The sequence below is a fragment of the Symphalangus syndactylus genome, chromosome 9 (genome assembly GCF_028878055.3).
Source record: "Symphalangus syndactylus isolate Jambi chromosome 9, NHGRI_mSymSyn1-v2.1_pri, whole genome shotgun sequence".
Taxonomy (NCBI): domain Eukaryota; kingdom Metazoa; phylum Chordata; class Mammalia; order Primates; family Hylobatidae; genus Symphalangus; species Symphalangus syndactylus.
In genome coordinates, this window is record NC_072431.2 from 110,677,969 (window position 1) to 110,699,676 (window position 21,708).

The 21,708-nt window shown below is 47.0% G+C and overlaps 1 protein-coding gene across 2 annotated transcripts in view; it reads left to right on the forward strand.

The window, feature by feature from the left end:
- Nucleotides 1-1,184: 1,184 nt before the first annotated feature.
- Nucleotides 1,185-21,708, forward strand: part of DCAF12 (DDB1 and CUL4 associated factor 12) — a 44,993-nt gene continuing 24,469 nt past the window's right edge. The window contains exons 1-2 of one of the 2 annotated variants that reach the window (XM_055293913.2): nucleotides 1,185-3,396; nucleotides 4,469-4,723. In XM_055293913.2, the coding sequence (XP_055149888.1) occupies nucleotides 3,319-3,396; nucleotides 4,469-4,723 (333 nt within the window). In that variant the 5' untranslated portion in view covers nucleotides 1,185-3,318. Of the gene's footprint in view, nucleotides 4,135-4,468; nucleotides 4,724-21,708 lie in introns of both variants that reach the window. The other variant, XM_055293912.2, reaches the window with a different exon arrangement.

The following is a 21,708-nucleotide window of genomic DNA, read 5'->3' on the forward strand; positions in this document are numbered from 1 at the left end:
AGTGCAGTGGCTTGATCTCGGCTTGCTGAAGCCTTGGTCTCCTGAGTTCAAGCAATTCTCCTGCCTCAGCCTCCTGAGTAGCTGGGACTACTGGCAGGCACCACCACGCCCAGCTAATTTTTGTATTTTTAGTAGAGACGGGGTTTCACCATGTTGGCCAGGCTGGTCTCAAACTCCTGACCTAAGGTAATCTACCCGCCTTGGCATCCCAAAGTGATGGGATTACAGGTGTAAGCCACCTCGCCTGGCCTGATATCTATTATGCAATATTATAAAATTCATTCATATAGTTTTGTCAAGGTGAAATAAAATATATAGACGAATCTCCGAAATTAAAATGTTTTGTGAAGCAGGAATTGTACTTCAGGGCACACGCAGACTGGGTGGTCTTTGGCATGTCTGCAGAACAAAGAGAAGGTTGGAAGTTTTATAAAAAGGAAAAGTGTTACGTATTGCTCTTCAAGAAAGTTCACTGGCACTAGTAAGGTTTTGGGGAGCTGACACATTTTGATTGGTAAGTGAAGGCAATAAGTAAAACTATTTCTGAGAGTCACAGTAGGTTGTTTTAACAGCTGTTAGATAAAACTGCTTTCAGATTACAGCAGGCAGTTTCAGCAGTGAGGCTCACTAAGAATGCCATTCTTGGAGTAGTTACGTGCCCTGAGTACTTTTTCCCCCAGCCACTCTACTACTTTATTATTGTTATCATTATTATTTTATTATTTTATTTTTTAGACAGGGTCTTGCTCTGTCACCCTGGCTGGAGTCCAGTGGCATGATCTCAGCTCACTGCAACCCAGCTACTCAGAGGCTGGTCTCAAACTCCTGACCTCAGGTGATTGGCCCAACTCAGCCTCCCAATGTGCTGGGATTACAGGCGTGAGCCACTGCACCTGGCCTGCAGTCTTTTAAAAGCAATTGTCAATTAAATTTCCAAAATGGACTTTCATTCTGTTATTTGCATAGAAATGGTGAGCTCTTGGCCAGGCGTGGTGGCTCACGCCTGTAATCCTAGCACTTTGGGAGGCCGAGGTGGGCAGATCACCTGAGGTCAGGATTTTGAGACCAGCCTGGCCAACATGGTGAAACCCCATCTCCACTAAAAATACAAAAATTAGTGGGCAACCATCCTGGCTAACACGGTGAAACCCCATCTCTACTAAAAATACAAAAAATTAGCCAGGCATGGTGGCGGGCGCCTGTAGTCTCAGCTATTCGGGAAGCTGAGGCAGGAGAATGGCGTGAATCCAGGAGGCGGAGCTTGCAGTGAGCCGAGATCGCACCACTGCACTCCATCCTGGGCGACAGAGCGAGATTCTGTCTCAAAAAAGAAAAAACAAAAAATTAGCTGGGCAACGTGGCGAGCACCTGTAATTTGAGCTACTCAGGAGGCTGAGGTAGGAGAATCACTTGAACCCAGGAGGCAGAGGTTGCAGTGAGCCGAGATCGTGCCACCGCACTCCAGCCTAGGCTACAGAGTGAGACTCCATCTCAAAAAAAAAAAAGAAAAGAAATGGCGAGCTCTGCCATAAGGTGCATTTGGGGATGGTTCCTGGGATGTGAAGATTAAGTAAAGGAACTTTGAGAAAGAGACTGCAGCAGTGCCCAGTGTGCCCCTCTTGGCACTGACAGCCCAATCTGAGACTAGAGATTCTCAAAGGATTCCAGACTCTTGCTCAAGGGCTCCTGGGTCATCCAGAGCATTGCAGGGCAAGACAGAATTAGAACAGACTCAAAAAAGAAAGCTGACCCACTCATGACCCATTCACTATGTGCATATCTCTAAAGGGACAGGCCTGACCAAATAAGATGGAGCTGCCTTTTCCAAGACATTAGGGGTTAGTGGCAGTGCCGACTTGGGATGGCAGGAGACCCTGCTTCAATCTGGTCTTTGATTCGGCTTGGAAAACAAATCCAGATCTCCTTGTTGACAGAACTTGAGATGGTCCAACAGAGCTCCTTGGAGGTATAAGGCCTGAGGCCTGAAGCCTGAAGGGACCAGCAGGTAACTGGGCACCACAGCCTGAGGCCAATCAGCCCCAAGCAAGAGCATCCTGCTTCCTCAGAGGGTTTGTTTGCTTGAGGAAAGTGAAGGCTGGCAGTCATATTCCTTCAGGATCCTCCAAAAATGTTGGCAAGGGTGATCCTGATGAAGCCCCCTTGTTTGCAGGCCAATGCCAGCTCTAACTGGACTGGCAAGCCAAAAATGACCACTCTCTTTCCTGTAGTTCAGAATTCCCGACCTGCCCTAATGGAGACGCAACCTGAATCCAAGAGTGAGGCAGGCAGCGACAGATAAGTTACAGCGTGATGCCTACTTCATAAAGCACAAAAGACCATGTGGTTTAGATGGCAGGTCATGGAAATCTAAAGGGAATGGTGAAGTTGCACCGTAAGGGGAAGGTGACGGAGGGGCTGAAGCAGTTCGGACAGAAGAAAAGATCAGGAGACAGAGCGGAGAATGGAGCCTCAGGGCTATCCAGGGGTGGGAAGAGGGTAGCCAGAGACTCGTGGGGCGGCCTGGGTTGGTTGTGCTGGGCAGGTTCTCAGTGGTGGGAAAGTCTGGCCACACTGCCCTGGCTTCCTGACTGGACTTCACCTCGAGGGTGGGGGCGGTTTCTGCCCCACCCCTCACCCCCCTGTCCAGCCCTTGGAGCCAGGGCACGGTTTGTGACAGATTCCGGGAAACGTTTGGTGCCAGATGGGAGGTAACCGGTGGCGGCTACCGGGTTAAGGCCTGCACTAGGGACGATTCCTTTCCCCAGCAGCGGTGGGTCCTCACTTCCGGGGGCCTGCGGATAGGCGGGCTGGGGTCGGAGGTCGGCGGCCAGAAGTCAGATTCCCCTGGCCCCAGCTCGTCCACTTCCATCCAGCGGCTGCCAAACAACAGTTGAAAATGGCCTGGCGGCAGCCGGGAAACACCAGCGAACTATTTTCCAACCCCGAGATCCCGCCCCTCTCGTTCCGGCCGTGTTTCCGTGGCGACGCTGTCCGCAGTGCGGCTGCGCAAGGGTGACGGCGCGCGAGCAAGGAGGAGGGGGGGGTGTTTTGGTTCTAGCCGCTCGCCGTCCTTGCAGGCTCTGCCGTCGGAAAGCCTCTCATTCTCGCTTCCCCTTCCCTTTCCCGGCCCAAGTCCTTCCTCTCTCTTTCTTTTCTTTCCGCGTATCTTTTTTCTGCTGCCGCTCCGAGTCCGGGCCATTTTCCGGGCCGGGCGCACTAAGGTGCGCGGCCCCGGGGCCCAGTATATGACCCGCCGTCCTGCTATCCCTCGCTTCCCCCGCCCCATGTGGCTGCGGGGCCGCGGCGGCGCTGTCCACTATGGCCCGGAAAGCAGTTAGCAGGAAGCGGAAAGCGCCGGCCTCGCCGGGAGCTGGGAGCGACGCTCAGGGCCCGCAGGTGAGGGTTGAGAGGCCGGCACCTGGGTGGTGAGGCCGAGGAACCAAGATGGGCTTAGGGTCTGCAGATCGTGCGACAGGAATCGGGGTCCAAGGTCTGCAGTCAGAGGCAAAACAGGAATGGGGCCAGGGCCTATAGAGTCAGGACTGGACCCTCGTTAACTGGAGGGCAGATAGGCCAGGGCGGTGAGGAGCCAAAGGGGAACTCAGCAATGGGACATAATCCGCGGGAGGCTTGCAGTCGTGGATAGGGCTTGAAAAGAAACCAGAATCTTGGCTTTGGAGGAAGGGGAAACCGAAGTTAAGGGAATCGGAAACAAACTCTGGTAGAGTGAACTCTACCTTCCATGGGCCCTGGGAAGCTGGGATGATTGCGTCCCTCCTGGAAGAAGTTTCCCTATATGTATACCCAACCCTGAGCTGGGCCTTTTGGCATTTAGACCCCAAAAGAAACAACAGTTCCCAGGTATCATCTCTATACCGCCGCCTTTCGAGGGGAAGGCCTTCTTGGACATAGATATGGCCTCTGATTTCCCGGGGGCCTACTACCCCGTTGGTGGTTGATTTTTCGAATTCTGCAACTGCCTGGAGCGCGGGCATGATGACAGAGGAACGGTCATTGATGATGCGTCCCTGGAAGACCTGGGAGCCAGGTCTGGCTCCTTGGACTGTATCTTCCCTGCTCCAGTGGGAGTACAGACTGAGAGGGAGAAGGGGGCTGGGTAGAGATGCAGCCCAGGTCGGTATGGGAATCACTCGACCTCTCATTTCCTTCAATCTTTCACTCCTAAAATGTCTAGTAAACCTTTTAGTCTGTTCTATTCTGCATTCATTCCCTTGACTTTCAGCCCTTGTAATTCACATAGGTAAGTTTGACTGTGAGCAATATCTTTTTAATGTTGGAAGAGTTAAACGACTTTCTGGATTGAGATTCTTGTTCTCTTGTGTTTGTATTTGTGTTGTTTGTAAATTCTGCAGTGTGAGTTATGAGTCGTTGGTGATTTCTGTAATACAGTAGGATCCGTTCTGAAGAAGAGTAGCCAAAGCCCTGATTTCTAATGTTGTTTCCACAGTTTGGCTGGGATCACTCGCTTCACAAAAGGAAAAGACTTCCTCCTGTGAAGAGATCCTTAGTATACTACTTGAAGAACCGGGAAGTCAGGCTACAGAATGAAACCAGCTACTCTCGAGTGTTGCATGGTTATGCAGCACAGCAACTTCCCAGTCTCCTGAAGGAGAGAGAGTTTCACCTTGGGACCCTTAATAAAGTGTTTGCATCTCAGTGGTTGAATCATAGGCAAGTGGTGTGTGGCACAAAATGCAACACGGTAAGTGTCTGGGGGGATGTGACCTCTCCCCTAGGTCGTGGATATATTGCTCCACTTGCTCTAGAACCTCTGCTAGTTTTCCCATCTGTTTCTTTTAGGGGGGACTTGCCTTACTCTCCTTTCCATTCTTTCCCGTTGGTGACTTCTTCCTCTTTTTGTGCTCCTTTTTTCACTCATACATTTCTTTTCTGATAAGTCTTCAAAGGAGTGTATTTCTTTAGGCCCTCTCTGGATGTGCTGCTTCTAGAGGGTTGTTTGTTTGTTTTTGCCTCATCTTTTTATGCTGGTTTTTAAGTCATAGGCCTCAAAGAAAAGACTTAAGAAATAATGATGCTCAGAGTATCATTCAGGATACGTAACAGTGAAAACAGCCTAAGAACGTATGTCGAAGTATTTAAAATAGCACACTTGGCTGTTTTTTATTTTTATTTTTATTTTTTATTTATTTATTTATTTTTTTTTTTGAGACGGAGTCTTGCTCTGTCGCCCAGGCTGGAGTGCAGTGGCGCAATCTCGGCTCACTGCAAGCTCCGCCTCCCGGGTTCACGCCATTCTCCCGCCTCAGCCTCTCCGAGTAGCTGGGACTACAGGCGCCTGCCACCACGCCCGGCTAATTTTTTGTATTTTTAGTAGAGACGGGGTTTCACCGTGGTCTTGATCTCCTGACCTCATGATCCGCCCGCCTCAGCCTCCCAAAGTGCTGGGATTACAAGCGTGAGCCACCGCGCCCGGCCACTTGGCTGTTTTTTAGTGAACAGAATCTAAAAATGTATAAACTGAAATATGAGAAATACATGAACTGTATCCTATAAGGAAGGCAGGGAATGTGTGTCTGGTAGTATATTTCAGGGTATAAGCATTTGCTGTTTGGAAAGTAGCCTTTTTAAGAGTGAATAGAAAGACAGTTATAAATGAATGAAGTGAAAAATTTCTCAGTAAGCTTTGTAACCAACCCAGTTGTAGGCCAGGATAAAATAAGTCAAAGGGCGGAAATGTTTGGAACAGAGTCCACGAATAGCATGATGTCAGAGGATTGGCAAATGAAAAGAGGCAGGGCCTAGGGCCTAGGAGTGGGAAATGATTACGCCCAGCCCTCCCTCCGTTTTCACCTCACCCTGTGTGAATGGACAAGTAATGTCATAATGTGTGAGTAAATTGACCCTGGACTGAAACACATTTTGGATCATTAAAAGAGAGAAGATTGCTCTAGATCAAGAAAGTCTTAAGTACTAGGAGAAGTGTCTGTTTATAAAGGACATAGGCAAAAATTTAAACAGTTTTAAGGAAGGAAATAATAGCATGGTGGTTGGTCTGTTTATAAAGGACATAGGCAAAAATTTAAACAGTTTTGAGGAAGGAAATAATACCATGGTGGTTGGGGCCAACCTTTCGTTTCCTCTTCTGTTGAGAGTTGCTTGTCTTACACAGAAGCCTTTCAAAACTAAGTGGTGGCAACAGGCCTCCACAGAACTTCCTTTTCTTGGTCTCTCCAGCTGCCCACTCATGGTTGAGAACTGTCATCCTTGTCACTTGGAGAAGAAAAAGAGTCTCCTGCTTGAAAGAGTTCATTCCACTCCCTGCACATGCATCATAGTGTTTAGCCTAGCAAATATTACTGAATTGTAAACTGAATTAATCATCATAACCTCTTGCTTCTTGAATTTATTGACACTATTTTGAAGGCGAGCATAACAAGTAATAATTTAACCTACTCTTAATTCCTACCTCTTTCTGTCTTCCTACATCCTCATAAGTGTTTGGGGCAAGGGGAGCAAGCTGTTTTCATTTTATAGTTAGTATTTGTTTGTTTTTGCTTAGCTTCTAGAACCAAAGCAGGGAGATAGGAATAGTGCTCTTCTCTGAACTTTGTGACATTGGGCAAATGATTCCCTTATTTGTGCTTTTGTTTTTGCATCAGCAAAATGGGAGTGATAATACCTGGTGCTGAGAAGGTGTCTGCATGCATCTGGGAAATATTCTAAGTTAGCAATATCTTACTTATTTAGAAGTACTAGTAGCGGTAAAAATGATTCCATAACCTTTTCCCACAATTTGAAGAGAGGAAAATTATTTAAAAGTTGGAACTGCCTTTGGCTAATGTGTGAAGATTTCAGAGGTGGGAGAGATTATGTTGTATTCTCAATAGTAAAGTTTTGATGTAGAATGTCCTCGTGCTGGGTTAACAATCAAACTAGGGCAGTCATTCAATCCCCAGATTTCTTGGCCCCAGCTAGCACAGCAGTAACAGCAAGGATAGCCAACTGTTGTTTTTATCATTAATTAACAATACAGTCATATTTTTACTCAACTACTTAAGTAGAGATGGTATAACCTTAATTAGAACATGGATCTGGCAGCTGGGATGGGTTAGGCATATGTTCGTGGTTTAGACTTACGCAAATTCAGATTGGCTGCAGAGCCAGACAGAAAAGCCAAGTGAAGAAAAGTTTGCTAGGCACAAGACAGTAAGGAGTAGTAGGGGCTGCAAAGAACTACAGAAGGCATTCTTGACTTTACCCAACTGTTGCCGTGTAGGAATTTGAGCCTAGCGTTAAAAAGATTTTCTTTTGCAGGGCAAGGTGGCTCACACCTGTAATCCCAGCACTTTGGAAGGCCAAGGCGGGCGGATCACCTGAGGTCAGGAGTTCGAGACCAGCCTGGCCAACATGGTGAAACCCTGTCCGTATAAAAGTACAAACAGGTTGGGCGCAGTGGCTCACGCTTGTAATCCCAGCACATTGGGAGGCCGAGGCGGGCGGATCACGAGGTCAGGAGATCGAGACCACAGTGAAACCCCATCTGTACTAAAAATACAAAAAATTAGCGGGGCGTGGTGGCGGGCGCCTGTAGTCCCAGCTGCTCGGAGAGGCTGAGGCAGGAGAATGGCGTGAACCCGGGAGGCGGAGCTTGCAGTGAGCCGAGATTGCGCCACTGCACTCCAGCCTGGGCGACAGAGCGAGACTCTGTCTCAAAAAAAAAAAAAAAAGTACAAACAAATTAGTTGGGCATGATGGTGGGTGCCTGTAATCCCAGCGACTGGGGAGGCTGAGGCAGGAGAATTGCTTGAACCCGGGAGGCGGAGGTTGTAGTGAGCTGAGATTGCACCATTCTACTCCAGCCTGGGCAACAGAGCGAGACTCTGTCTCAAAAAAAAAAAAAAAAAAAAAATGATACTAATGCCTTGAATCTATGTAACTGGAAAGATGGCAGGGTGAATGTTAAGGAACAGATTTGGGTTTTGTCCTTTTCATCAATTAGTTGAAGCTTGGCAGAGAGTAAGGATTGAAGTTAGTAATTTGGCAGTCATTTATGTAGAAGGAATTATTGAAATTGTTACATTACCATGGGAAAGACAGTAGAGAGCAGGCATTCCTGGCTTGAGTTGTGTAAACTTTCCCTAAAATTGCAAAGTTTTGATTATATGTGTACTTTCTGGGCAAGATTTTGGGGGGGGGTGGTGTGGGAAGTAGTTCTTAGTTTTTGTCCTTAGATTTTCGAAGAGAGTACTATGAGCCAAAAATGGTTAAGAACCACTGATACTGACAGATAAGCTAAGGAGAGAACCTTGGAAAACATGTACATTTACAGGGCAAGAAGAACTGCTGTGGGGGAGCAGGGAACTCAGGAAAACCAGGAGAATACAGAAAAGAATTCAAGAAAAGAGGACTTTATTTTTGTGTTTTTTTGTTTGTTTGTTTTTTGAGACAGAGTCTCGCTATGTTGCCAGGCTGGAGTGCAGTGGCACGATCTCGGCTCACTGCAACCTCTGCCTCCTGGGTTCAAGCAATTCTCCTGCCTCAGCCTCCCGAGTAGCTGGGATTACAGGTACGTGCCACCACGCCCAGCTAATTTTTGTATTTTTAGTAGAGATAGAGTTTCACCATGCTGGCCAGGATGGTCTCGATCTTCTGACCTCGTGATCCGCCTGCCTCGGCCTCCCAAAGTGCTGGGATTACAGGCATGAGCCACCGCTCCTGGTGGAAAAGAGGACTCTTGAAGGGGCTGGGGGTGGGGCGTGATTTGAGGAGAAGGATGGCAATCGGCAGAGTGATGATCTACACAGTTGGAGGTATTTAGTTTTGGACGTGAACTCTTACTTCCCATTGTCAGCACTCTCCAGCCAAAGATTCTCAGGGACCGTTGTTGTAGCAGAACAAGTCAGATACAGTTGCTTGTTGTACCTAGGAGAACCTTCACCATAGGGGAGTGAGGGACCTCTCGGTAAGAGTGCCGGAAAGGAGTTACAACACTGGGACTTGTTGCACGTGATTTGGGGGAAGGCTTAAGGATATAGCACTTTGCTCCAGATGGATACTGTCACGACAGGGGCAAATTCTATGTTTGGGTATCTTAATCTTATCTAGCAGGAGGTTAAAGCTGTAATTGATAAAAATGAAACAGTCATTTATATTAGCCAGGTTAAGGGGATGTTTGATCTTTTTGTGGTTTAGGCAGTGTTCTTGGGTTTTTTGTTTGTTTGTTTTTTGAGATGGAGTCTCGCTCTGTCACTCAGGCTGGAGTACAGTGGCACGATCTTGGCTCACTGCAACCTCCATCTCCCAGATTCAAGTGATTCTCTCACCTCTGCCTCCCAAGTGGCTGGGACTACAGGCACATGCCACCACACACAGCTAATTTTCGTATTTTTAGTAGAGACAGGGTTTCACCATGTTGGCCAGGCTGGTCTCGAACTCCTGACCTCAGGTGATCCACCCGCTTCGGCCTCCTAAAGTGCTGAGATTACAGGTGTGAGCCACCTTGCCTGGCCAGTGTGCTTGTTTTGGTCTGTGTTCAGGTATGATTATAGAGTGGTCTTGTTTTTGTCTTTATCACAGTTACAGAGTGGCCTTGTCTGATGTTGATATTCTCTGAAATTATTTATTTACACTAGGACACCAAGGCCTACCTGAGAGTATCAGGCTAACCCATTATGTCAGGGTTGCTTTGTTTTCTTTTTTTCTTTTTTTTTTTGAGACCACGTCTTGCTGTGTTGCCCAGGCTGGAGTGCAGTGGCACGATCTTGGCTCACTGTAACCTCTGCCTCCGGGTTCAAGCGATTCTTGTGCCTCAGCCTCCCGACTAGCTGGGACTACAGGCGTGTGCTACCATGCCTGGCCAATTTTTGTATTTTTAGTAGAGATGGGGTTTCACCATGCTGGCCAGGCTGGTCTCAAACGCCTGACCTCATGTAATCTGCCCGCCTCAGCCTCCCAAAGTGCTGGGATTACAAACGTGAGCCACCGTGCCCGGCTGCTTTATTGTTTTTCAAAACAGCATTTTGCACTCAGGGTGGAGTACAGTGGTGCAGTCATGGCTCACTGCAGCTTCAAATTCCTGGGCTCAAGGGATCCTCCTGCCCCAGAATCCTGAGTAGCTGGGCCTATACCACATGCCATCATACCTGGCCTTTTTTTTTTTTTTTTTTGAGACGGACTTTCGTTCTTGTTGTCCAGGCTGAAGTGCAGTGGCTCGGTTTCAGCTCACTGCAACCTCCGCCTCCCAGGTTCAAGTGATTCTCCTGCCTCAGCCTCTTGAGTAGCTGGGATTATAGGTGCCCACCACCAAGCCTGGCTAATTTTTTTGTGCTTTTTAGTAGAGACGGGGTTTCACCATGTTGGCCAGTATTGGCTGGGCATAGTGGCTCATGACTGTAATCCAGCACTTTGGGAAGCCGAGACAGGAAGATCACTTGAGCCCAGAGATTCAAGACCAGCCTGGGCAATGTAGTGAGACCCCATCTCTACAAAATATTTAAGAATTAGCTGGGCATGGTGGCTTGTGCCTTTGGTCCTAGCTATTCAGGAGGCTGAAGTGGGAGGATGGCTTGAGTCTGGGAAGTGGAGGCTGCAGTTAAATGGGATTACACCACTGCACTCTAGCCTGGGTGACAGAGCATGACCCTGTCTCAAAAAAAAAAAAAAAAAAAAACACAAAAGTACATAGTATTTGTTGAAAGAAGAGCCTAAAAATGTTATACCCTTTCGCCTAAAATGTTCACACCTGAGAATTTATCCAAAGGAAAAGTTGTTTTTAACAAGATAATAATTGGAAGCTACTTAATCTAAATACTAACAATCGAATACTTAAGTAAATAGTGATAAATCTGGATGGTATTATGCAGACATTAACATAATTACGGAGACTGTAATGTGCAAAGCATTCAATATGTTTAATGAAATGAGATACAAAATCCTGTCTCTGCTGATGATAGCTGTGCACAATTATAATATATATGTGGTTGAAGACTAAACAGGAACCTGACAAATGAAAAACAGATTTTAAAAGAGAAGATTCTGAGTGATCTTTCTTGCATTTTAAATTTCTGTATTGTTGATAAAGTATTGTTTGTACAATAAACACTCATCTTTTAAAATTGTTGTTTCAGTTAGAGGAACCTTGCATTTTCTTATCCTAAAATGATGGTGAGAAGGACTGAAGTAGGGGCTCAAAAATACAGTAGTAGAATATGCAACAAAAGGAGTTGCTCCTCGGCCGGGCGCGGTGGCTTACACCTGTAATCCCAGCACTTTGGGAGGCCGAGGCGGGCGGATCAGGAGGTCGGGAGATCGAGCCCATCCTGGCTAACACAGTGAAACCCCGTCTCTACTAAAAATACAAAAAATTAGCTGGGCGAGGTGGCGGGCGCCTGTAGTCCCAGCTACTCGGGAGGCTGAGGCAGGAGAATGGCGTCAACCCCGGGGGGCGGAGCCTGCAGTGAGCCAAGATCGCGCCACTGCACTCCAGCCTGGGCGACAGCGAGACTCTGTCTCAAAAAAAAAAAAAAAAACGGAGTTGCTCCTCTTAGTCACACAGTGAGTTTTTTGGAGCTCAAAATAGTCCCTGGAGAGGGCTCTGGATTCTCAATGGGCAAATACACAACCGTATGGTCCTGGTCCTCAAGTCTTAATGCTGTTACACTTAGGAAGTAAGTGTGAGATAAGAGAGATATTATTATTATTATTATTATTTTCTTTTTTGAGACAGGGTCTTACTCTGTTGCCCAGGCTGGAGTGCAGTGGCGCAATCTTGGCTCACTGCAACCTCCGCCTCCCAGGTTCAAGCGATTCTCCTGCCTCAGCCCCACCAAGTAGCTGGGATTACAGGCGTGTGCCACCATGCCCGGCTAATTTTTGTATTTTTAGTAGAGACGGGGTCTTGCCATATTGGCCAGCCTGGTTTTGAACTCTTGACCTCAGGTGATCTGCCCACCTCTGCCTCCCAAAGTGCTGGGATTATACGCATGACCCACCACTCCCGGCCATATTATTATTTAACACTATTGTTAAGAGTTTATAATCTCTTATACCAGATATGTAATTACAATCTCTGCTCTCTGGTAGTTTGCAAGTTAGGGATAAAGCTCCCTGTTAATTCTGAGTAGAAGGCCTCATACCTGGAAATATCACCAGGGAACAAAAACCTGAAAGTTTCCTGTGTAGAGATTTTCTCCTGAATAACTTACATGTTAACTATTAGCATCCTTGAGTATACAGAAATCAATTTCAGGCCGGGCGCAGTGGCTCACTCCTGTAATCCCAGCACTTTGGGAGGCTGAGGCAGCTGGATCACTTGAGGCCAGGAGTTTGAGACCAGCCCGGCCAACACGGTGAAACCTCGTCAAAGGTAGCCAGGCGCGGTGGCTCATGCCTGTAATCCTAGCACTTTAGGAGGCCGAGGCGGGGGGATCATGAGGTCAGGAGATCGAGACCATCCTGGCTAACACAGTGAAACCCTGTTTCTACTAAAAAAAAAAAGTACAAAAAATGAGCCGGGCGTGGTGGCGGGCGCCTGTAGTCCCAGCTACTCGGGAGGCTGAGGCAGGAGAATGGCCTGAACCCGGGGGGGCAGAGCTTGCAGTGAGCCGAGATTGTGCCACTGTACTCCAGCCTGGGCTACAGAGCGAGACTCCATCTCAAAAAAAAAAAAAACAAAACAAAACCCTGTCTCTACTAAAAACACAAAAATTAGCCGGGCATGATGCCACATGCCTGTGGTCCCGGCTACTCGGGAGTCTGAGGCAGGACAATCGCTTGAACCCAGGAGGCGGAGGTTGTAGTGAACTGAGATTGTGCCACTGCACTCCAGCCTGGGCGACAGAGTGAGTCTGTCTTTTTTTCCATCTTGGAAAAAAACAAAAGAAATAAATCAATTTCTATCTTCTATAGGAAGAAATAAAGATTCTTAGGAAATCAGACTATTGGACCAATCCTTTTATTTCACCTTTCATTTTTCAGATTGGTATCACTTGGTAATAGGTGATGGGATTTGTAAACATATAAAAGCAATACTAAATAGGGTTCTGATTTAACAGTCCAAGAATAATTTCTTTTTTTTGTTTGTTTTTTTGAGACAGAGTTTCGCTCTTGTTGCCAGGCTGGAGTGTGATGGTGCAATCTTGGCTCACTGCAACCTCCGCCTCCTGGGTTCAAGCGATTCTCCTGCCTCAGCCTCCCGAGTAGCTGGAATTACAGGCATGCACCACCACACCCAGCTAATTTTGTATTTTTAGTGGAGATGGGGTTTCTCCATGTTACTGAGGCTGGTCTCGAACTCCCAACCTCAGGTGATCCGCCTGCCTGGGCCTCCCAAAGTGCTGGGATTACAGGCGTAAGCCACTGCACCCAGCAAGAATTTCTTTTTAACAAATATTTGTTTAGATAGATGCTTATGGTAGCTAAACCTCTATTGTATGTTGTCAAAGTTTATGTGGTGACTTTGGTGGGTACTAGGTAAAATCAAGGTGTCTTGCCAAAGCTGGCTTTTAGGACTCAGTCAATTTTTAACAGAGACCTCCAAAATCAAGGATTAGAGGCCGGGCGCAGTGGCTCACACCTGTAATCCCAGCACTTCGGCTGGCTGAGGCAGGCAGATCACGAGGTGAGGAGATCAAGACCATCCTGGCTAACACGGTGAAACCCCGTCTCTACTAAAAATACAAAAAATTAGCTGGGCATGGTGGTGAGTGCCTTTTTTTTTTTTTTTTTTTTTTGAGCTCCATCTCAAAAAAAAAAAAAATCAAGGATTAGAAATCAATTTACTGCTAGATATAAAGCTTATAAGAATTATGTCACTTAAATCCAAAATAATTGTAAATCCTAATGTGGCCCTCCTTCCACGAAGTCATGATTCTGTGGCGAAACATCAGAATTCAAGACCTGTTATGAAGTACCATTACTTAGCTAGCTAGTGGTGTAGCCCATCTTGTGTAGGAACAGTGTAGATTCACAGCTCAGAGTGTCTAAGATCTTGGTGTAGCGCAGACACATGGATTGATTGATGATTGATTTTTGAGACGGAGTCTCGCTCTATTGCCCAGGCTGGAGTGTAGGGGCATGATCTCCACTCACTGCAACCTCTGCCTCTTGGGTTCAAGCGATTCTTCTGCCTCATCCTGCCGAGTAGCTGGGATTATGCACCCACCACTGTGCCCGGCTAATTTATGTATTTTTAGTAGAGATAGTGTTTCGCCATGTTGGCCAGGGTGGTCTCAAACTTCTGACCTAGAGTGATCTGCCCCCCTCAGCCTCCCAAATGCTAGGATTACAGGCATGAGCCACCGTGCCCAGCCGGATGTATTTATTAATTTATTATTATTATTTGAGACAGAGTCTTGCCCTGTTGCCCAGGCTGAGTGGTGCCATCTTGGCTCACTACAACGTCCGCCACCCGAGTTCAGGCGATTCTCCTGCTTCAGCCTCCCAAGTAGCTGGGACTACAGGTGCGCACTGCCATGCCCGGCTAATTTTTGTATTTTTAATGGAGACAGGGTTTCATTCACTGTGTTGGCCAGGCTGATCTTGAACTCCTGACCTCGAGTGATCTGCCTGCCTTGACCATCCAAAGTGCTGAGATTGCAGCTGTGAGCCACTGTGCCCAGCCAGATTTATTTATTTATTTGTATTATTTATTTATTTATTTTTGAGATGGACTCTCACTCTGTCACCCAGGCTGGAGTTCAGTGGCGCGATCTCTGCAGCCTACCCCTCCTGGGTTTAAGCGATTCTCCTAACTCAGCCTCCTGAGTAACTGGGATTAAAGGCGACTGCCACCATGCCCGGCTAATTTTTATATTTTTAGTAGAGACAGGGTTTGCCATGTTTGCCAGGCTGGTCTTGAACTCCTGACCTCAGTTGATCTGCCCACCTCCCAAAGTGCTAGGATTACAGGCGTGAGCCACCGCATCCAGCCCTGGATTTATTTATTTATTTTTTTTCCTCCTTATGCCCCAGTAGTAAGAGGAGGCCCTGGATTTCAGTAAAACAATGTTCATTGCCATGTTTTGTATTACTAAAAATTTAGACATGGCATAAATGTTCAATAATAGGGAATTAATTCAATTAATGTTAGTATATTCATGCAGTGAACTACCTTATCGCCATTAAAGGCATGTAGTGGCAAGGCATGATGGCTCATGTCTGTAATCCCGCACTTTGGGAGGCTAAGGCGGGAGGATTGCTTGAGCCCAGGAGGGTTTTATTACAACATGGGCAACAAAGTGGGACCCTGTCTCTATAATTAAAAAAGATGTACAGTAGTTCAAACTGTTCACCCATCACTATTTCCTCAGTGTAAGTTCCTAAAATTGGTATTACAAGCTATATATATAGAGAGAGAGGCTGCAGAGACTATAGGCTCCTGCTACGTGTATATATATACTTTTTTTTTTTTTTTTTGAGACGGAGTCTTGCTCTGTCGCCAGGCTGGAGTGCAGTGGCGCTATCTCGGCTCACTGCAACCTCCGCCTCCCAGGTTCAAGTAATTCTTCTGCCTCAGCCTCCCAAGTAGCTGGGACTACAGGTGCACGCCACCATGCCCAGCTCATTTTTTTTTTTTTTTTTTTTTTTTTTCGAGATGGAGTCTCACTCTGTGGCCCAGGCTGGAATACAGTGGTGTGATCTCAGTTCACTGCAAGCTCTGCCTCCCAGGTTCACGCCATTCTCCTGCCTCAGCCTCCCAAGTAGCTGGGACTACAGGTGCCCGCCACTGCGCCCGGGTAATTTTTTGTATTTTTAGTAGAGATGGGGTTTCACCAGGTTAGCCAGGATGGTCTCGATCTCCTGACCACGTGATCCGCCCGCCTCGGCCTCCCAAAGTGCTGGTATTACAGGTGTGAGCCACCGTGCCCAGCTGCCCAGCTAATTTCTGTATTTTTAGTAGAGGCGGGGTTTCACCAGGTTAGCCAGGATGGTCTCGATCTCCTGACCACGTGATCCGCCCGCCTCGGCCTCCCAAAGTGCTGGGATTACAGGTGTGAGCCACCGCGCCCGGCTGCTATACATATTTTTAATGTTTGATACATACTCTCTGTCCATTTTCCGTTGTGTTTCTTGGTCTTGGCTCTCTCCTTTGCTCCTCCCCACTGTCTCAGATTGGGATAGTGAATAGATTCTTCTGCTTTGATTTCACTTGTCTTTCCTTTCCCCACCTCTCCACAGACAGGTTGCCTACCTGTCTTTTACTGACTGCAACATAGTGTGTCTTGTCTGTGTGACCTGCATAGAATTACTTTCCTTTCTCATTGGGCTCCAGTCTGAAACACCCTTGAATTTTAGAAACATTGTAAGGTTACCCCTTCCTCTTTTTTTTGTTTTTGTGTTTTTTGTTTTTAGAGGCAAGGTCTTGCTCTGTCACCCAGGCTGGAGGGCGGTGGCACAATTATAGCTCACTGAAGCCTTGACCTCCTGGGCCCATGGGATCCTCGTTCTTCAGCCTCCCAAATAGCTGGGACTGTAGGCTCCTGCTACCACATCTGACTCCTTTTTTTTAAGCTATCTTCGTCTTTGTGTACATTCATTTACATTTGTGTAGATACACATGAATGCATGCAGAGATAGACTTACTAGTCTTACATGTCTCTTTTCCCCCCGTCCTAGAATGTAAACTGCAGGGAGCCTGAGCCTTGAGCTTACCTTGCTGCACTGCTAGTTTCTGGCAGGGATCCCAGTAGGTTAATGTGGAGCAGGCTCGTTCTGGGAAATGTTACTGGAGCTGCATGAATCCTTGGACCCTTGTCAAAGAGCTTGGGAAGAGATTCTGTGGCAGCTCATCCACATCCCTGTTTCTTCCCATGAAGAAGCAGGATGGCTCTATCCTTCAAGTGGTTCATTGTCATTCCTCTGCAATAATGAGGGTGAGGTTAGGGGCACATTCTTAGTTTAGCTAATTTTTGGATTTTTAGTAGAGACAGGGTTTCACCACATTGGCCAGGCTGGTCTCAAACTCCTGACCTCAGGTGATCCACCAGCCTCGGACTCCCAAAGTACTGGGATTACAGGCGTGAGCCACCACGTCCAGCCAAGATCAACTTTTTAAGGTTCTACATATAAGTGAGGTCATTCATTATTCTGTACTTGGCTTGTTTCACTTAACATAATGTCCTCTAGGTTCATCCATGTTGTCCAAAGGATTTCATTCTTTTTTATAGCTAAACAGTATTGCATTGTGTATCTGTGCCACATTTTTTTTTGAGACGGAGTATTTGCCCTGTCGCCCAGGCTGGAGTGCAGTGGCGTGATCTCGGCTCACTGCAAGCTCCACCTCCCAGGTTCACGCCGTTCTCCTGCCTCAGCCTCCTGAGTAGCTGGGACTACAGGTACCCGCCACCAGGCTTGGCTAATTTTTTTGTATTTTTAGTAGAGACGGGGTTTCACTGTGTTAGCCAGGATGGTCTCTATCTCCTAACCTCATGCTCCGCCTGCCTCGGCCTCCCAAAGTGCTGGGATTACAGGCATGAGCCACTGCGCCTGGCCTGTGCCACATTTTCTTTATGCATTTATTCATTGATGCACACTTAGGCTGATTCCATATCTTGGCTATTGTGAATAATGCTGCAGTAAACATGCAAATTCAGAAAAGCCTAATGGAAGAGTTTTAGGGTAAGGCCTGGGAATTGTTTTTGTTTTGTAGTGTTTTGTTTTTTTTTTTTTTTTTTTTTAAAGAAAATTCAGCCTGGGTGCGGTGGCTCATGCTTGTAATCCCAGCACTTTTGGAGGCTGAGATGAGCGGATCACTTGAGGTCAGGAGTTCGAGACCAGTCTGGCTAATATGGTGAAACCCTGTCTCTACTAAAATTTCAAAAATTAGCTGGCACAGTGGTGTTCACCTGCCATCCCAGCGATTTGGTAGGTTGAGGCACGAGAATCATTTGAACCTGGGAGCCGAGATCACGCCACAGATTCCAGCTTGGGTGACAGAGCTAGACTCTGTTTCAGAAAAAAAATAAGAAAAAATTCAGGCTGCATACAGTGGCCCATGCCTGTAATCCCAGCACTTTTGGAGACCAAGGCAGGCAGATCACCTGAGATGAGGAGTTTGAGACCAGCCTGGCCAACATGGTGAAACCCCATCTCTACTAAAAATACAAAAATTAGCTGGGCGTGGTGGCAGGCACCTGTAATCCCAGGTACTCGGCGAGGCTGAGGCAGGAGAATTGCTTGTACCCAGGAGGCAGAGGTTGTGGTGAGCCAAGATCATGCCATTGCACTCCAGCCTGGGCAACAAGAATGAGACTCTATCTCAAAAAAATATTTTAATCAGCAGTTTGGGGATCCCTGGTCTAAAAGCTACATGTTATGGTTGCATTGTCTCACACAACACAAATATGTGAGTGGGCAATTAATTTTGTTTCAGGAAATAATTTGAGGATTATCTGGTTAGGGATCATTTGTTTATTATTAGTTTGTTTGTTTGTTTATTTTTTGAGACAGAGTTTCACTCTTATTGCCCAGGTTGGAGTGCAATGGCGTGATCTCAGCTCACCTCAACCTCTGCCTCCCGGGTTCAAGCGATTCACCTGCCTCAGCCTCCCAAGTAGCTGGGATTACAGGCATGGGCCACCACGCCTGGCTAATTTTGTATTTTTAGTAGAGATGAGGTTTCTCCATGTTGGTCAGGCTGGTTTCGAACTCCCAACCTCAGATGATCCGCCCTCCTCGGCCTCCCAAAGTACTGGGATTACAGGCGTGAGCCACCGCACCCGGCCAATATTTTTTATTTTTTGTTTTTGAGACAGATTCTCACTCTGTCACCCAGGCTGGAGTGCAGTGGTGTGATCTCGGCTCATTGCAACCTCCACCTCCTGGGTCCAAGCAATTCTCCTGCCTCAGCCTCCCGAGTAGCTGAGATTACAGACTCAGGCCACCACACCTGGCTGATTTTTGTATTTTTAGTAGAGACAGGGTTTTGTCATGTTGGCCAGGCTGGTCTTGAAGTCCTGACCCCAGGTGATCCGCCTGCCTTGGCCTCCCAAAATGCTGGGATTACAGGCGTGAACCACCACGCTCAGCCTGGGATCATTTGTTTAAAAGGGTAAGAAACCCACTCACATTTATTGGAAAGACTAGTTCACAAACCCCAAGAACAGAAAGTATTACTGGATCTCAGAGAGGAGTGGAAACAGGAATTGAAAAGCCACTAGGAACCAAGGATGTCCATGTTTCCTGTCTTTTTTTTTTTTTTTTTTTTTTTTGAGATGGAGTCTCACAGTGTCACCCAGGCTGGAGTGCAATGGCATGATCTCTGCTCACTGCAACCTCTGCCTCCTGAGGTTAAGCAATTCTCCTGTCTCAGCCTCCGAGTAGCTGGGATTACAGGCGCCCGCCACCACGTCCAGCTAATTTTTTTTTTTTGTATTTTTAGTAGAGATGGGTTTTACCATGTTTGCCAGGCTAGTCTTGAACTCCTGACCTGAAGTGATCCACCTGCCTCGGCCTCCGTAAGTGCTGGGATTACAGGCATAAGCCACTGCGCCTGGCCCATGCTTCATGTCTTAAGTTTTCTTTTCTCCGAGGACTGGCTTTGGTAAAAAGTGGCCACCTAGGCAGTTTGGTGTAGTGCCACCAGCCAGTTACACATTCCCTAAAGAATCTGAATGGCCTAGTCCAATCTAGCCTTTGGACTGATTCTCCTGAAACTCCCTCTAGACTGTGCTGTGATCAGGGTGTCTAGGCTTATATCAAATAAAACAGCTACAGAGCCTCACCGTCACGGGGATGTGGGGGCTTACTACAGTAGTTGGGCAGGCCCTCTGAAAGATGACTGTTGTAAATGCTTAAGTAGTTGCTGGGGCAAGATTGTAGAATCAAATAAGATAAATTCTCTGCGCTTACAATTGGGAGAGAGTTAATAGCTTTATGAGGAAGACAAATAAGTAAATATTTTAAATCAGTGCGATATGGTCTAAGTGTTGTGGGTAGAGGGATATCTTGGGATCCTACAAGAGAGGCACTTAATTAGCCTGGACATTGAGAGAGTAGTCCAAGAGGACATGTCTGAACTGAATCATGAAAGATAAGTACATGTTGGCCAGGTAAAAGAGTAGGAGAGGCTGGGTGCGGTGGCTCATGCCCGTAATGCCAGCACTTTGGGAGGCTGAGGCAGGTGGATCACAAGGTCAGGAGTTCCAGACCAGCCTGGCCAACATGGTGAAACCCCATCTTTAGTAAAAATACAAAAATTAGCTGGGCGTGGTGGTGCACACCTGTAGTCCCAGCTGCTCGGAGGGCTGAGGCAGGAGAATTGCTTGAACCCAGGAGGCAGAGGTTGCAGTGAGCCGAGATCATGCCACTGCACTCCAGCCTGGGCGACAGAGCAAGACTTGGTCTCAAAAAAAAAAAAAACAAAACAAAAGAATAGGAGAATCATTTCTGGCACTGTGAACAGCATGAGCATGAAACAAAATAATTATATTTCATTGAAGAATTTTTCATTTTTTTTTTTTTTTTTTTTTTTGAGAAGGAGTCTCGCTCTTTCACCCAGGCTGGAGTGCAGTGGCGCGATCTCGGCTCACTGCAGGCTCCGCCCCCCGGGGTTCACGCCATTCTCCTGCCTCAGCCTCCCGCGTAGCTGGGACTACAGGCGCCTGCCACCTCGCCCGGGTAATTTTTTGTATTTTTAGTAGGTGTTTCACCGTGTTAGCCAGGATGGTCTCGATTTCCTGACCACGTGATCCGCCCGCCTCGGCCTCCCACAGTGCTGGGATTACAGGCGTGAGCTACTGTGCCTGGCCTCATGTATGATATTTATAAGCAATTATTTCTAGAGTTTGAAGTCCATGGCAAGACGTGAAGATAGTAGGGGCTGGACTGAGGAGACTCTTGGTTTTGTTTTGTTTTGTCGAGGCAGGGTCTTGCTCTGTCACCCAGGTGGGAGTGCAGTGGCACCATCACGGCTCACTGCAGCCTTGACCTCCTGGGCTCAAGTAGAGACAGGGTCTCACTGTGCTGCTTGAGCTGGTCATAAATTCCTGGGCTGAAGTAATCCTTCTTCCTCGGCCTTCCAAAGTCTGGCCCCGAGGAGAGTCTTAATGCCATGCTAAGTATCTCAGATTTAGGTGACGGGGAGTCATTGGATGTTTTTTATTTGTGGACTGGCATGGGAAGATTTCCATTTTTAGGGAGATGACTCTGCTTATAATAGAATAATTCTGATAGCAGTGTTGCCTGAAGGCACAAAGACTAACTGTGGTTGTCCAAGGAGAAGTGATGAGTGAGGAAGCAGAGGAAGGAGCCAGCTGTAAGAATATTTAGGAGGTAGGTTAGGCAGGACTAGGATGATGGAAATGAGGGAGAAGGAGTAATCTAGGATAAAATCCACACTTGAGTGACAGGGTAGATAGTGGTGGTGTTAGGAAAGTGAGCAATTTGAGGAGCAAGGTTATTTGTTTTGGGCATATTCAGTTTCAGATGCTTGTGGGATGCATCAGCAATGATGCCAGTTAGGCAGGGAGTCTGCTGCTCTCAGGTAGTTGCCAGTTTGGGAGTGGTTTGTCTCCTTCTTCCCCCTGCTCCCACTCAGTTTCTGTCTGACACTCTTCTAGCTACTCCTCTCTCTCTCTCTCTGTCTCTAATAAATATATATAATATATATATTTAAATATATAAAGTACATATTATATATATATATAATTATATGTAATTTAAATATTTATATATATATCCAGTGTAATACCCCCACCCAAGGTGTTGGACATGGTGGTAGAGCCCTAC